The sequence below is a fragment of the Dermacentor albipictus genome, chromosome 4, assembly GCF_038994185.2.
Source record: "Dermacentor albipictus isolate Rhodes 1998 colony chromosome 4, USDA_Dalb.pri_finalv2, whole genome shotgun sequence".
NCBI classification, from domain to species: Eukaryota; Metazoa; Arthropoda; class Arachnida; order Ixodida; family Ixodidae; genus Dermacentor; species Dermacentor albipictus.
In genome coordinates this window covers 180364365-180381311 of record NC_091824.1, presented here as the reverse complement: position 1 = coordinate 180381311, position 16947 = coordinate 180364365, and the positions used below count along the sequence as shown (strand labels likewise).

Sequence of the window (16947 nt, the reverse complement as noted above, 5' to 3'; positions counted from 1 at the left end):
ATCAGGCGGACAAACCAAGTTCGAGAGCGCATTGATGAAGGACGTCGAATGTGTCGACGGGCTGTTTGTCCTGCCGTGCTCTATTTCACTAGATAGCATGCTAGCAAAAGTGACGAGAGAGGTTCTCATGAAGGAGCAAACAGTTAATTTGCCTCTCAACATGACGGAGGAAGTGGCGACAGAAATTCCGCGTCTAAGCGAAATGAAGGAAATTACGGGTGCGAAAGATGTGATGAGGGTCGCTGCGTCTCGGGAAGCTTTGACAGACCTGCGATTGGCTGATCCAAATAACTTGGTAGAAGAGAACATGGATTTGTTTTCTCAAAATCCAGGAAAGACGGAACTGATGGCTCACGACACAGAACTCGCATCCGAGACTCCAGTGAAGTCACGAGCTTACAGGACGGCACCGAGACAGCAGGAAATGTTAAAAAGAGAAATTGAGCGGATGCTGAAACTTAGAATAATCGAGCCTTGCGAGAGCTTCTATGCTTCTCCGCTCATTCTTGTAGAGGTCCCGGGTAAAGACCCACCGCCTAGCACTGAATATAGGAAGCTGAATGCGACAACCAAAGATCAGATGTGTCCCATTCCCCAATATTCAGAACAAGCGGCTCCACTGACCGATGCCCTAAGAAAATCGGCTCTTGAAAGAGTAATTTGGGATGACGCCAAGGGGGACGCGTTTCAGGGGCTAAAAGCGGCTCTCTCGGCTTCTCCCGTGCTGCGTGCACCGAACTACGACCGACCCTCCATTGTACAGTGCGATGCAGGCAATCGTGGGTTGGGGGTTGTGTTGTGTCAGGAGGGTGACAATGGTGAAGAGCACCCAGTGTTATGCGCCAGCCGAAAGCTCACGGTGCGAGAGGAGGCCTATAGCGCATCGGAAAAAGAATGTGCATGCCTTGTTTGGGCATCTCAAAAACTAGCCTGCTACCTTTACGGAATGACATTTGTCTTTGTGACCGATCATTGCCCGCTAAAGTGGCTGGCTCAAATGTCAGGCAAGGATCCCCGATTGTTAAGGTGGAGTCTAGCACTTCAGGAGCTGAATTTCAGCGTGCGCTATCGAAAGGGAGCGGCCAACGCCAATGCTGATGGTTTAAGCCGCGCCTTTTAGTTTATCTTGCTAGCTTGTACTAGATTTCTTTTGACTGCAACTGTAAAGTTTTGTTTATTTGCATTGTGAAGAAGCGAGAACACTTGTGTGACTGCCAGAAGTTAACGAAGTACATGTTTAGGAGTTTTCACTGTCAATGTCAGCTTGGTCGCTTGGCGAGTACGGCTTGCACTGCCGAGCCAGTGGTTTCGTCCTACCTGATTTAGGAGAAAATCAAGAGACAGGAGGCGAAGCAGATCTCTTCCGTCGAGCAGCTGAGACTTCTCACCGTACGAGATCTTCCCCGTCGGCGGAGGAGCTGTTATGTTTGTGCCTGGGGATTTGCCTGACGGCAGGCCAGTGCGGTGGTGTGTCGACCGTGGAGGCAGCGTTAATCCCCACATGGTGCCCGCTTCGGGCACGTGACGACTAAGTGCGCGGCGTGGGTGTCCTCGCAGCTGCACGGCGTCAACGACGGAAGCGGCCGTCGGCTTACCGACTGCTATTCGGCCCCTCCTCGTGCGGACAGCAATGCACCCCACCCCTTCCTTCGTGCGGCGGCGCCAAGGGGCAACCCTTTTACCGACCACCCAAGGACTATGTTTCGACACCTTGCCTTGCAGATCGTTCGTTCCCTTTGTCGTATGCCGGGCCACTGAACTTGCCCGGCGCCCCATACCGACCGACCGCCAGATTAGCCTGACGGCGCAGCGCGGTGCCCGGAGGCGCCGGCCACTGAAAGCGGCGTTGGGACCACCGAGGCTGCCCGGACCCTCTCTCTCTCGAACTTGTTCGTCCTTAGGGACTATCTGGGGAATCTGGGGACGGGAAGTGTTATTTAAGCAGCTTGGAGCTGCTCGGTTGGTCTCTCCTGATATCCACGCCAACTTGTACATACTGTATAAAGAATTCTTCGCCGAGAAAGCTCTCCTCGACTCTGACTCTGCGTGAAGTGGGGTCCGAGACCTCCTGCCGGCCACGCATACCTCGGCACACGCAACAGGGGGCACGCTCTCCGACCGGCGCCGCCGCGGCCTCCGCCGTGCGCGGGTGCGTGGCCTCCAGAAGAAGGCGATGGTGGCGCCCTCTGGATTTTCAATAGAAAATGCCTCAGCGCGGAGCCCTCGTTGGACCCACTCTCCGAATCTAGTACACTCTAGCACGGCGCTGCCCCTACACGTGGCGCGCCACTCGCCCCATGACCGCGTCCGCCTTCATGGCGCGTCGGGGCCCGGCTATCTCTGCCGATCGCGACGTTTGGCTGGCGTAGCGCGTTTGAGTGGGCGGTGTGAACGGGGTGCGATAACGCTATCGCGTTCCGCTCCAAAAAAAAAAAATTGGAGCGTCAAAAAAGAAAAAAATTGGAGCGTCCTCCAATTTTTTTCGTATTTGGGCCTTGTTGACCCCGTAAGAGTTCGCGAAGCTTGCCAAGTTCAATATTTATAAGCTAGTCCAAGTTTATTTTTAAACAATTAAGTAGGCCCTGGCAGACGTCGTCAAAATCTATGACGTCATGGCGAGCCGGAACTTCAAGGCGGCGTCACCACCATTCTGGATTCCCAAGCCTCTTCAGTGGTGCCAATGACTTCTGATATTGCAGAATGGGCAGCAAACTAATGCAGTCGAAGCTAATTTTCCCTTTGGTGTCCCTGGAGAACCTCGAAAGTGGTTTCACTGCATCCGCCATTTCCGTTACGCCGACGACGATGGCGTCATCGCCAGGTTTCTAGTGAAGCCGCCTTCGCAACCTAAGCTTCGCACTCGCCAGCGGGCTCCAAAAAACAATACTTTGCCCTCTACTGGGGTTCTCCACGCGGCAGTGTGCAGTTGGGTGCAGGACCAATAAGCCACTGTGCTATAGCGATGTTTCGTAATGCGCGCGCGGCATTCTGCGCCCCGAGTACACTCTGAGAATGGTGGAGTGTGCGCGTGCATTTCGGAGGCCACACAATTACTGCAGCGAACGAGAACGGGGCTGTGAGCATCGCGAAAAAGTTGTTCTTGAGAACATGGCGGTGTGCGCTGTGACAGCCTGCTCTCGCATTAATTTAATGCAAAGCAGCGGGAATCGCCTACGTCTGATAATACCACTATTGTCCCTTGCCGAGCAGTAAACGTATCACGTAACATTCTATGAACTTACTTTTCATCCTTCTTCAGTCGTTCTTGCACTGAAAAGAAGGGAAGAAAATGCGAAGCTAAGCGTTAACACATAATATTACGAGGGTGAATCAAAAAGTATTTACCCCTACTCTTTATTAGCCAAAGTAAGGTACATACAGCCAATTACAAATATACGCACGTACTTTTCTACGTACTTTATACCATTTTTCTACATAGTCCCCACGTCGGTTCCGACGTTTGTCCCGTCGCAGCACTAGTTTAGAGGTGCCCCTGTCGTCAGCAAGCGAGGCACGCGGCCTTCCCGAATGCTCATTGTAATGCAAGTCTTCACAGCCTTTTGCGAACACACAACACCACAATCTCACACTTCTCAAAGCGAGACACCTTTCCCCATACGTGGACTGCATTTCCCTGTAGATTTCGATGGGCGTTCGTCTCTTGGTCCATAGAAAAGAAATAACACTTCGTTGCTCGTACGCCATGGACGTGTGAAGCACTACCGCCATCATAAACAACTGACAGCATAGCCGTGCCGCGGAGCTACCGGCAGTTATAAAGCCGGGCCGGTCCAAGAAAAATCCACCGCTGAGCACGGATATGTTGAATTCGCATTTACAGCCGTAATTTAGCTTTTAAAAAATAAGGGCAAAGACTTTCCAATTCGCTGTCGTATTATAATAAAAAAGGAAACCTCAGATGTGCATGCTAAGATAATATAGCCTAATAAATGTGGTCAATGACATGAATATGTCTTATATTTCACTACGTTTCCTGCGTCAGAAAGTCGGGCCATTGAAATGATGTATTTGCCGACCAGTAATGCACGAGAGCACCTATCTGCAAAGTTTTACAGTAGGTCATATTCATGTTTTGCAACGTATATATGTATCAGCAGGAGCTTGATGTGGGCGAGTTGGTGTAACATACTTGAAGACGAAAACAGTGCTGCACAGACGCGGACTAAAAGAAGAAAAACGAGATAGACTAGAAAGGGAGATATTAGAAGTGTTTTACATTGCTCGTGCCGAGGGCACGTGCATTAGCTGCACATCAGTGGAACTTGCCTAAAAAGAGATTGCATTTCTGATGCGATAGAGAGGTCTTGACGTCACGGTGGTACTATTCCGTCATACATGTTGTTCTATTAGTCACCGTCTTTCTATATCTGTGTTTTCTTCAGCATATATGTATCGTTTGTAATAAAGAAGTGAGCGTGATGTTTACGTTTTCTGGAAGTGCTAGTGCTATTTTGCGGCATATATGTGTGTAATGTTGCCTGTCATATCTTTCTCTTTTTTTGTGGTTCTGCTGACGAATAAGATGGCTTACTGTGCTAAGCACTGTGCAATTTGGTCGTTAGGGAGCTGGGGTTGGTGCATTGTCAGGCATTCAGTTGCCTTTGTGGCAAAGTCCTCCCATATAAAACCAATGCATACATTGTAAGCATATTGTCTGCATGAGTAAACAGAGCAAATAACCAAGTTAACAAGCTGTAGACGTGTGGTAGGAAATACTTGACTTTGTGCTTCAATAAAATTATGCCTTGAAGGCTGTTGTAGAACTCTCAAGGCGACACACGCTGTTCGAACACTTGCTCACTAAGAGCGTCAGCTCCTAGCAAGGCGTTCTTACTAAGTTCGCTTTCTGTAGTGAAGTACAAGCCATCCTTGGAACACGCAGAGCTTGTTTCGTGCGCATTATTCAGAACCCTCATGTGCCAATATTATTTGTTGAATGGTTTCATGCGGGAGGTGGATTTTCACTTATATGTCTCACTGCGGGCAGCACTCTGGAGTTCTTTTTTCTTTTATGCGTTGCATATTGCAATCACTCAGTTCAGCCCTTGGGCGCGGCCGGGCAGCCACCATTGAGGGTATGAGCCATTGTTCATTGCTGCGCGTCTCATATGTGGGTCTATTCTCTTTTAAGTTTGCTATATTTGTTATTAAGTTGCTTCTATTTTTATGCGTCGCATATTGCAATTACTCAGTTCAGCCCTTGGGCGCGGCCGGGCAGCCACCATTGACCTTTAGCGCAACCACGTGACGTGACGTCACGACAGCCGGAGGAAAAGCTGGGCCCCAACTCGCGCAATATGCAACGCATTCTTGCCTTTTTTTTTTTACAGGCGTTCAATTTGTCCAGTGTGATACGCACCACCCAAGTGGCATACTTACCGGCTTTCATACGATCACGCCAGTGACAAATCATGACCGTCATTGGTCATGACGTGCTTGCTTTGAGCATAGGACACCGTTTACGCATATATACTGGCAGGCTAACAGAAATCACACACTGTACATTGACGCAGAAAAACAAAAGAAGAAATATTCGACAGGAGCATATAGACACTCTTGGCTGAAGTGTTGACCTGCGGCGGTATTTTTTGCAAGTGTCTCTTCTGCCGGGGTGCGCTCGTGCTTGTCGTGAAGCCTCCCGCATCGTATGCGAGATTATATGAAGTTTGCAATATTACGGCCTAAATAGACATGCAGACGACTTCAAACAAGATAAGCATATAAAGCGAGCGTTTGTGAAGAGTGCGATGCTTGAATTGAATAAAAACGGAACATTCTTGCGCTACACATTGTAACCTAATTTACACCGATGAGAATTTTTTCTGTCTATAACTCACGCCCTTACACCTTTACAAGTGTATGGGCGTGAGCTATAGATCAATTTGCATCCAATATGCAGCAGGTGTAAATCGGTTTATAGTGCAGGTGTTTTGCGTTCACACGTACTTTAGAAGAGGCATTGTCAACTCTTAAACATTAGATATGGAAAGCCATGCCTGTCACGTACGATATGCCATGTAGGAAGTAGGTTAAGAATCAACGAAAGCCTTATAGCAATCCCAAGGTAGACATGCAAGCGCGTAGAGTTAGTAGATGCAGACAATGACTCCTCCGAAGCAACTTATTTTTCTTCCACGTGCGACAAAGTAAGCATATAATTGCTGAGGTCAAGTCAGAAGAAATGCTCAGTGCGAACTAAGCTTTCCAAAAGGATAGAAAGTTGGGCGAGTTGGTACGGTAACATATTCTTGGTTTGTAGCGCGAAGTGACACACACGCAGACTTGAAGACGCTCGTGCGGACTTCTAGTCTGTGCGTGTCACTTCGCGCTACAAACCAAGAATATTAACTAACCTTTGTTGCCGTCAGGGTGGTCCCTGAACTTCATGACGATGACTATGGCGATGGCGATGACTGCAAGGCCCCCGATGACCGCTATGAGTGCCGCAAGGAGAGGGCTAAAGTTGAGCTGCCACACACCCTCTGCACAAGACAAGCGATATAACATGTGCTTAGCATCGGTAGCAATACATGGACAAATAAACGTCTCACAACGTTTCAGTGAAATAGAAAGTATTAGCCAATCTTCACACCAGATCTAGCTTCAAATGGCACAGCTTTGGGAAAAAAATAATTGTTTCATAGGACGTCTACAAAAATAGTTCCTCGTTGCCACGTTTCCTGTAATTCGAGTGGCGCATTTTGGATGCGCCAGCATCGTCTCTCTCGAGTGACACCGAAAGGAACAGACGTGCCGAATGGAGGAGCCTTCTCAGCGCAGCAGGAGCAGCGTGCCCAAACGACAAGTTTTATTAAATTTGATATTTCGCTCGTTTGTCTCTAGGAGTGTTAGGTTAACTGAGCAATATTTAAAAATTATTTTTCGTGCTTTTCAGTTTCTAAGGCTTCTTGCTTAGTTATAGTAGGTAAAGAATAATTTTTTCCAACAAATAGGGCTACATTGTACTGCGCCTTGTTAGTACAAAATGATGGTTGGTACCAGGTGGAACCCACGCGTACGTTGTGAGTGAAAGCACTCTTACGCGTTGGAAGAAACACGCTTTGAGTCAGTTCGCCAAGCGAACTGGGTAGCTTTTATCTGTAGGATGTGTGTGCTAGGGAGGATCGCGGCTAGACTGGCCGGAGCAGGAGAAGGATAAGCTAGCTAAGGGGGTTGGAAAGCTCGACAAGGAAGTCAAGAGAGAATAGAAGCAGAGAAAGGAGGTAGAAAAAACGCTAGCCAACGTAGAAATGAAGCTGCGGGGCGCCATTCCGCAAAGCAATGGCGAACACTTCGATGCGAGCACGGCGAAGGGGGCTGGCAACGAAGCGAGAGCAAGTAAGGAAACCGAAACCACCACGCCGGACAGCAGTGGCGGAAATGTCAGTGACAGCCACGAAGGGGCTACCACTGACGTGCCGGCTGCGGAAAGCGATAGGTGTGAGGGGGGGGGGGGGCATCGAGGGCATCGCGGCACCAGGTGGAGCTGTCGGCGACCAGTTGTTTTACAGCGAAGCTGTTTACCTGACGGACCTGTATGGATGAGCCGTATGCGTGGTCTTGTTATCTAGGCTGGCTATCGTCCGTAAAGCGAACAAAAAAGATGGCGGCGCTGCGTGGTCTCGTAGGGGCAACTATGCTAGCCTAGGTTCCGTTGTTGAAGCCAATCAATCAATCAATCAATCAATCAATCAATCAATCAATCAATCAATCAATCAATCAATCAATCAATCAATCAAATGTTTTATTTCCAACAAACTTGTTGGGGGTCTTCCAGGCGAAAAGCTGCGACATACAGCTTGAATGTGCCTGACGGCCCTCACATGGCAGCAGTACAAATACAAATACAATATACAAATACAATACAATGTATTGTTACAAATACAATGGGTTACATTTACAATAATGACAAAGATCACATTTCAAAAATTTCTTTACAAAAATATGCTCTAAGCTGTTTTCGGGTCAAGGTATTTGTCATAACAATTTCTTTACCAAATTTATTTAACAGTGAAGGTAGCGTGTGTCTTAGCGACTGCATGAGGTAATTTGTACGCCTGTACGGTACTAACCCCCTGTCTTTGCTGCGGGTACGCGCATCACTTCTGTCATATTCAAGTCGTGACGTATTTTTTAAAAATATTTGAAACTTTTCGGAGCCGAAGCAAAAAGAATACAGTAGCCTGTATTCGTAAATGTTAGTTACTTGTATTATGTTATAACTTTCAAAAAGTTGCGCAGTAGAATGGAAATAAGGTACATTCGCTACATGTCGAAGTGCTCGTTTTTGAAGTTGAAGAAGTAATGAAGATTACGTTTCGTGGTGGTAGCCCATACAAGCGCACAATAATTCAGATGCGATTGAAACGAAGCATAATATATACACAACTTTACTTTCTCTGGAAAAAAAATGACTGCTACGGGACAATGCACCTGCGGCAGATGACAATGATTTCATAATTTGTTCAATGTGATATGCCCAGTTCATATCTTCTGACAGTGTCACGCCCAACACTTTGTATTTGCTTACAATCTCAATGGGCGCGCCATCCAACAATAATTCTTCATTTAAATAAGACTGCCTGCCTCTTGCCTTGAACAATATGGCCTTTGATTTAGAGCTATTAATTGTTAGAGCGTTATCACGAGACCAACTCGACAATTTAGAAAGGATGCTGCGAGATCTTTGTAACAGATCATCAAGATCATTGCCAGAGACAAACAGGCTCGTATCGTCAGCGTATAGTACAACGGATGTGTCACTTACTATTTCAGCAGTAGCGTTTACATAGATATTAAACAAAATCGGGCCTAAAACGCTACACTGGGGCACACCTGATTTAATTTCCCTATATGAAGAGCAGTATTTTTCGATAGCAACGCACTGCGTCCGCCCAGACAGATAAGATTGAAAGAGCTGATTTGCCACGCCACTGATACCATATCCTTCTAGTTTACTTATTAAAATTTGATGACTTAAGCGATCAAATGCCTTGCTATAATCAATAAATATACCCAACGTTAGTTTTCCCGCATCAATATTATTAATTATTAGTTCTTTTTGGCGTAACAAAGCTGTTTCGGTTGACCTGCCCGAGCAGAATCCGTGTTGACATTCAGAAAGAATGTCATTCTTCGCAAAGAAATTGTTCTGTAGAAAAGTCTCTGTAGGCGCCGTATATTGCGGGCGCCTCCGCGCTTTGGCTTGCCAACAGATGGCTGGAGTGCCGCGTGTATCTCTACGCGGGCGGCGAAGGCACATAGGCCCTCCGACTCGGCAACTTACGTACGCAACAAGTGTTTTCACTGATGCATTTTCAATGTTTGTATAGGCTCGCGTTTAGCAGATTGATTGAAAAACATTACTGAGCTGTAAAAATGCTGCTGCGCGTCTCTGCAGTGCGAGTGAGTGAGTGAGTGTCAACTTTATTATTAGAAGGGGTAAGGGATAAGGGAGGCTAAGCTACGTAGGCTTCCAGGTTGTGCTTCACGATGGAGTCTTCAGCTCGTGCCAGGACCCGTGTTTGGATGTCTCGGTCGGTGCTGGAGAGAAGAGCCTCCCATTGTTCGTCGGTGGGGGGTGACGAGACGAGGTCGGCGGCCGGGGGATCTTCCGGGCAGCCCCAGAGGATGTGGTTCAAGGAGGCAACGTCGCCGCACAGGCAGCAGCGTGGATCAATGACACCAGGGTGGATGTGCGAATACACTAGGGGGCACGGAAAGGTGCGGGTCTGGAGGCGACGCCAGGCGATCTCGGACCGCTTGGGAAGACTGCCATGTGGAGGTGGGTAGGCGTACCGTTCGAGGCGATAGTGCTGGGTAATGTCGTGGTAGGTGACCAGGGGCTCCGGCACCGGGGCGTCCAACGCGGAGGGGCCCACCGCTCGGTCGACGAATCCTCGAGCGTGTTGGTGAGCCGACTCGTTGCCGGGGTGACCCGAGTGGGCGGGGACCCAGACCAGTTCAATGTGACACGGCTCGTCCTCCAGTAGAAGTGGGCGAAGGAGCCGTAAGGTGGAAGGCGAGACGAGACCTCGGGCGAAATTGGAGATGGCGTGCTTGGAGTCGGAGAGTATGACGCTGGCGTTGGTCGAGGTGGCGGCTAAAGCGATGGCTGCCTCCTCAGCCTCGACGACGTAGGGCGTTCGAACGGTGGCGGCCGTGATTGTCGGCCCCGAGGGTGCCGAGGGTACCGAGGAGGGCGAGACGGAGACGACTGCGAAGGCGTCCCCGCGCGAGGTGTATCTGGCCGCATCCACGTAGGCGATGGCCGGGTGGTCGGCGTACTTGGCGTGAAGCATGGCCGCACGGGCTTGGCGACGGGCGTCGTGGTGTCCCGGGAGCATATTCTTGGGTAGCGGCTTGATAGAAAAGGCTGCCCGAAGAGCATGCGGTAGTGAGACCAGGTCTGGCGGGTGAGAAGAGGTGTCATGACCGATGGAAGAGAGGATGTAGCGACCGGTCGGCGAACGATGAAGGCGTTGCACCTGAGCGGTGCGGTGAGCTTCGATCAGTTCGTCGAGCGTGTTGTGTACTCCCAGGCGGAGGAGACGTGCCGTGGACGCGTTGGGGGGAAGGCCGAGAGCAGTCTTGTATGCACGGCGGATGAGGACGTCGACCTTGTCGCGTTCCGATTTGAGAAGACGAGTATAAGGAAGGCCGTACGTGAGACGGGAAACGACGAAAGTGTCCACTAGGCGGAGGAGATCGTGTTCGCGCATGCCCATGCACCGCGCTCTGACACGAGCAAGCATGCGCGCGGTTTGCTGAACCGAAAGCGAGAGCTGGTCGATGGTGTGAGCATTATGGCGGTTTGACTGTACTATCAGCCCGAGCACCCGGAGATGCGAGACGACGGGAACGGGAGTGGAATTGGCGTGAATCGTGATGGTGGGGTGAGGCGTCTTGTGGCGACGCCGGTCGGGGGGCCGCATGAGGAGGAGGGCCGATTTGGCCGCCGAGCAAGCGAGACCGGCCGCGTGCACGTGACTTGTGACGACGTCAGTTGCGCGTTGCAACGTCTGCTCAATGTGCCCGTCGGAGCCAGACGTGACCCAAAGAGTTACGTCGTCCGCGTACAGGGTGTGTTTGAGATCGGGGATACGGTCGAGCTTGGCGGGAAGTGAGCGAAGGGCGAGATTAAAAAGGAAAGGCGACAAGACAGCGCCTTGAGGGGTACCACGAGATCCAAGCGCATACGTGGGAGACGAGAGATCTCCCACGATGATTTCGGCCGTGCGGGCCGTGAGGAAGGAGCGAATGTAGTGGTAGGTGCGAGAGCCGGGGTTGATGGTGGCGAGTTCGGTAAGAATAGCCGAATGGGAGACGTTGTCGAACGCCTTGTGAAGGTCGAGGCTAAGGAGAGCCTTAGTGTCCGAGAAGGTGGGCGGATCGAGAAGGTCGTGGTGGAGTTGCAAGAGGACGTCTTGTGTGGAGAGGTGGGGGCGGAAACCAATCATGGTGTGGGGAAGGAGGTGGTGAGCGTCGGTGTACGTTTGCAAGCGAGCTAGGACGACGTGCTCCATGAGCTTGCCGACGCACGATGTGAGTGAGATGGGCCGGAGGTTCTCGATTGTGAGTTTCTTGCCCGGCTTCGGGATGAAAGCCACGCGAGCGTGTTTCCACGACTGGGGGAGGTTGCCGGAGCGCCAGCACTCATTCAGGAACGAAGTGAGGGCAAGGACCGAAGGGGCATCAAGATTTCGGAGTAGTTTGTTGGGAATGCGATCTGGACCGGGGGCAGAGGTGGTGCGGAGCTTGTGTAGCGCCGCGTAGACTTCAGCTTCCGTGATATCGGCATCTAGTTCGGGGTTGGGGGCCCCGGAGTAGGACGCGAGAGGGGGAAAAGAGGTGCCAGGGGGTGTCAGCTGGAGGTATTTGGCGGCCAGGTCTGCTATCAGCGATGGTGTGTCGCCGGGGTAGGCCCGGACAATGCGTTGTAATTGTTGCCGAGCGACTGACTTGGCGGAAGCAGGGTCGAGGAGGTGGCGGAGGAGATGCCACGATTGCTTGCAGCCCAACTGACCGGAGATCCCTGAGCAAAGCTGCTCCCACTGTTGGCGGGCGAGTACAGTTGTGTGATGCTCGATCTCGCGATCGAGGTATGCGATGCGGCGGCGCAGGCGACGGTTGTGACGTTGCTTATGCCAACGGTTGGTGAGGCTCGTGCGAGCGGCTAAGAGGTGGGCGAGGCGGGAGTCAATTGCCGGATGGTCCTCCGTGGTGGGGATCGAGGCGGTGACCCCGTCGAGGTCCGCCAGTAGCTGGTCGGTCCACATCGAAAGGTCCTCGATGTCGGGGGTGGCAGAGTGCAGCCGGCGGGCTCGGAACGCATCCCAATCCGTATAGCGGGTCGTGTGTGGGCGCGGCTTGCACGGGGAGGTACGGGCTTGGATGGCGAGGACGTAGTGGTCGCTGCCCAGGGACTGATGTGTATTGGACCAGCGCGCGTCGTGCACGTAACGGCAAAAGCTGAGGTCCGGAGTGGTGTCGCGGCACACGCTGTTGCCGATGCGCGTGGGTTGCGTGGGGTCGGTAAGCAGGGAGAGGTGGAGGTCGTGTGCGAGCTGCCACAGCCTCGCGCCGGGGCCATCGGCCTTGGAGTAACCCCAGTCCGGATGCCTGACGTTGAAGTCACCGAGAACGAGGAGGGGGGATTTGGCTGCTCTCGCTGCAGCGGCACGGAGCAGAGCAACGAGCGACAGGTCTTTGTTGACGCGTGGGGGGGTATAAACATTAAGAATAAAAAGAGAGGGGTCTTCACGTCGCTGAGGTAGGACCTCGATAAAGACATGGTGGACCGTAGGGAAGGGCAGATCGGCTCGATTGACCGTGAGCGTCCGCCGAGTGAGGATGGCCGTGACGGGATGGGGCAGAGGGTGATGAGCTACTTGGTCATGGGCGACGTAACCCGAGAGGGAAATGGTGGCGTGAGTCTCCTGTAGAACGATGACGTCAGGAGAGACCGAGGGGTCCAGTTGTTGAAGGTGTAGAAGGAGGTGGTTACGCTTGGGGCGAAAACCACGGCAGTTCCACTGCCAAACGGTGACGACAGAGCGGTCAGCCATGATTAGTAGCGGAAGAAAGAGGTATTGCCTCGGCTGGTGCTTGCGAGGGTCGGGCGGTAGAGGATGAGGTGGTGCGGACGTGGAGCGGTGGCTTGGCTCGGATGGTTGCGAGCATGGAAGCTTGAAGGCTATCCACCGTCTCTTGGAGAGATTGGAAGGACGTGGCGGGGGGATAGGCAGTGAGGTCGGTGCGCATGGCATTGAGGGCTTCTTGTTGTGCCGTGAGAAGCTGGTATATCGAGGTGAAACGGCTATCCAGCCGTTTTTCTAGGTCCACCAGGGTCGTCTTGATGGCTGCCTGGATCTCTTCGGAAAAGTGGAGAGATGCAGGAGGGGTGTTGGGTCTGCGGCGTTTGCTAGTGCCTCCTTCGCAAGTCTGAACATCCATGTCAGAGGAGGAGGCGATTGAGGAGGGCAGACATGATGGGAGCGTGATGGCTGCCTCAAGCTTCTCCTCAAGAGCTCGTAGTTGGGCTTGGAAGGATTCAATTTGGGTCTTCTGTGCCGCAAGTGTAGCGGTTTGTGCAGTGAGCTGCTGCCGTAGGGAGGCGTTTTCCTGCTGCAGTGCGACGACCTGCGGCGAGGAGGACGCCGAGGGAGCGCCGGGGGGGCCGCGGGACCACGTCGACTGGTTGGGCTTAGAGGCTGGTTTGGGCGCCGCTGGAGCGAGGGGTGGGAAGTCACTCGTCGACTTGGAGGGCGGAGGCGGCGGAGGCGGCGGAGGACGGCGCGCCGTTTGCTTCGGGGGTTGAGGGCGCTGCACGTAGCGGTGCTTACAGTTGGAACTATGCGTTGAGTGATTCCCGTTGCAAACGATGCAGCGGGGGGTGCAAGTCGGGGGCGAGCCCTCGAGCGGTGGGGGGTGAAAGTCGCCGCAACGACGGCACCTGTCTTGCTGTGGCTTGGGGCACACGTCGGTCCGGTGGCCAGTCGAGCGGCAGTTGAAACAGGCCTCCACCTTGTTGTGGAAAGGGAGGAGGCGAAGGTGGACTCCATGGTAGAAGATCCACCGGGGTAGTTTGGGGTCCGTGAGGGTGACCAAGATGTGGGGAGTCTTGCCCATACGGCGGGCACCCACAATAGAAAGTGCAGGATTGCTTGCCTGCAGATCGTCAAGGATGGCTTCATCTGTGAAGTCGTCGAAGGCGTGGTAGAGTATGCCCCGTAGGGCGTCGTCCGGCGGTGGGGCGTAGAGGTGGATGGCGATAGTGGTGCCGGACACCGTGAGGGAGGTGATGCGGAGGTAGGCTTGAGCGCGAGCCGATTCCGCGACGCGGAGCGTAAAGGTGTTGTTGACCGGGTGGATCCGCACCGTGTCGCGAGATGCGGGCGGGAGGTCTTGCAGGCTCGCTGCTTGCAGCAAGGCGGTGTACAAATGCCAAGGCTGGAGTTTGGTGAGGTCGACGGGGGTTTTGGGGCGGCCGACGAGGTGAATCGTGTCGGCCGGAAGGCGAGGGAGTGGAGCGTGACGGCGGGGCTGAGGAGGCGAAGCACTTGCCTGCTTCGAACGCGGCGATTTAGCTGCGTCGGCGGCGGCGAGGCGCAACGCTGCGCGGCGTTTCTCTTGGGCGCGGAGGCCTGGCGTCTGCCAGGAAGCATCCGAAAGTTCATCGGGGGTCACCTCTTGTCCTTGGACAGCGATCTCCATGGCGGTGGGTAGCCGGGAGATGGGCGACGAGGCGGCGGCGGGCGGCCGGGTGGTCGTCCCTTCGTCTGCGCGCTGGCGTGCTGGCGGCCGCACTCGAGCTAGGCCGGATAGGCCTAGGTCGGCGCACGGCGTGGTCAAGGGCTTCCCAAAACTCTCCTGGGCCACCCCGGGCGAGTATTGGTATACAACTGGTATCGATATGGTCCTGACGACTTGCTTCACCCACTCATGAAGAAACTGTCCGGATAGGGATAGAAGAACCGGCACGAGGGCCGAAAATTGGCGGATCCGACGTGAGGTGCGACTGCTCTCGACGCCGATGCCAGCGTCCTCCCCTCTGCAGTGCGCTGTTGGAGTCCTTAGACGAGGGCCCCAGCAGCCCTGGCCGTCCACTGCGCTCTACGAGTCAGCTGTTGCTAATTAGTACTAACTTGACTATACTGTTGGCCAAACTGGTGCATAGCTTTAACGAAAGATTTGTGGCGCATAGTCAGTGACAGGAAATACAAGAGGGACAGGATAGGATGCCAGTAAGTGACAAGAAAGCGCAAAGCATAAGCATTTCATAACACATGGCAAATCAACTCTTAAAGTAGCACAAGTAGCCACAGCACCAACACCGCAGTTTTCTCTTATTCAGACAATTCTTACTTAGGTATCCTGTCCATCTTGTGCTTCCTGTCACTTACTTTGAGCCAGGGAAAACACGGGGAATGCGGAAGATGGAAATTCAAGACGATGAGCAAAACGTGAACAAGGTGAATGCAGGAGCCAACGTTTCGACAAGTGGACTCGTCTTCTTCAAGGCGGCGTACGCTTTCCTCGCCTCAGTATATATAGGTGGGGTTCTTCTAAAGTGGAGAGGGTGTGAGGCGGGAGGGTGCGGAAACGAGGGAAGGTGTGTTAGTGTGTAGAATTGAGGGTAAAGGAACGCTGTGCACAAGGCCAAAGCCGGAAATATGTCGTTATAGCACTAATTAATGATGCACGATTAAGTAATAACTAAGTAATGACTGAGTACTAATAATTGCAAGTAAGCATCAGTTGTAACGGTCAGCAGGCCAAGCGGCTAGTCCAACAATTGTTTTGATTAACTATGTAATTATTAATAATTCATAAGTCCGAACAAATAAAGGGAAAATCAGACATCCACCCGTTCGTAGCAATTGCTACAAAGGGGTTTCCTTTGTAGCAATTGCTACGAACGGGTGGATGTTTGATTTTCCCGTTATTCATTGCTTCTCTCCACCTTGCGGGTTTCCGCAGAACTACTACCTCAATCATAAGACCGAATAGTTGCTACTAATTAGCAGTTGTATACAGTCAGCAGGCCAATCGGCGCACTTCCTTTAAAATAGCAGAAATACATCAAAGGCACCTTCTCTACATATATACAGACACTCAGCACTTAATTTTAGCATTAAGAAATGAAGCTAGCACTATTTTCTTCCATTAGAGCACCACATCACAAGTGCAATGTTCAAACCTACGTGAGGTTTGCACGCTTGCGGACAGATATTACTTGTACATTCAAGGCCCGTTCTCGCTGCAGCAAGCACGCATAAAAATGCATTCGCTTCACCAAATAAAATTTGGTGATACGGGCAGTAAAAGTGAGAGAGAGCAAATGATAAATGAAAGGTAGGGAGGTTAACTAGGACTGAGCTCGGTTGGCTACCTTACACTGGGAAAAGGGAAAAGGGGACGGAAAGATTAAAAGAAGAAGAGAAAGTCTACTAAGGATATCATTCGATCACTCAGTCGGGATCACAGACGGTGACTCAATCCCGTAGCTTTCAAAAATCGCAGCAACGCTTTTGTGGCTTTCTGTAGCTGCGATATGAGAGGCCATGGTCCCAAGATCTTGTGCAAGGTGAACGGTGTTCTATCTAGCTGATTGAGAGCTGTGCAGAAGTAATGTCTTTCGTTTTCAAAAGACGGGCAGTAGCTCAGTAGATGTTCTATAGTTTCCTCGACACGGCAGGCATTGCAGTCGGCGCTATCAGCCATTCCAATGAAAACGTATATGCATTGGCGAATGCGACGCCCAAGCGTAAGCGGCACATCATTGTTTCCTCATTTCACGGTAGCTCTGGTAACAGCCGCAGTTACATAGAGGGGTCGAGGGAATGCAATCGATCTTGGGTGAATTAGGGTGTGTGCCACTTCTCTAATGTCATACGGTGCGCTAGCTTACTTAAGTGTTGGGCT

General features: G+C 51.9%; 1 protein-coding gene and 1 long non-coding RNA gene across 3 annotated transcripts in view; one reads left to right on the top strand and one right to left on the bottom strand.

The window, feature by feature from the left end:
- The window catches only part of LOC135896262 (protein turtle-like), a 594776-nt gene that overhangs the window by 65410 nt on the left and 512419 nt on the right, over positions 1-16947 (bottom strand). For both annotated transcript variants that reach the window (XM_070537869.1, XM_065424615.2), the window contains 2 exons: positions 6375-6503; positions 3243-3270 (listed from right to left, as the gene is read on the bottom strand). In XM_070537869.1, the coding sequence (XP_070393970.1) occupies positions 3243-3270; positions 6375-6503 (157 nt within the window). The remainder of the gene's footprint in view (positions 1-3242; positions 3271-6374; positions 6504-16947) is intronic.
- LOC139059432 (uncharacterized) overlaps positions 1-16947 on the top strand; it is a 350104-nt gene that overhangs the window by 92718 nt on the left and 240439 nt on the right. The window lies entirely within an intron of this gene.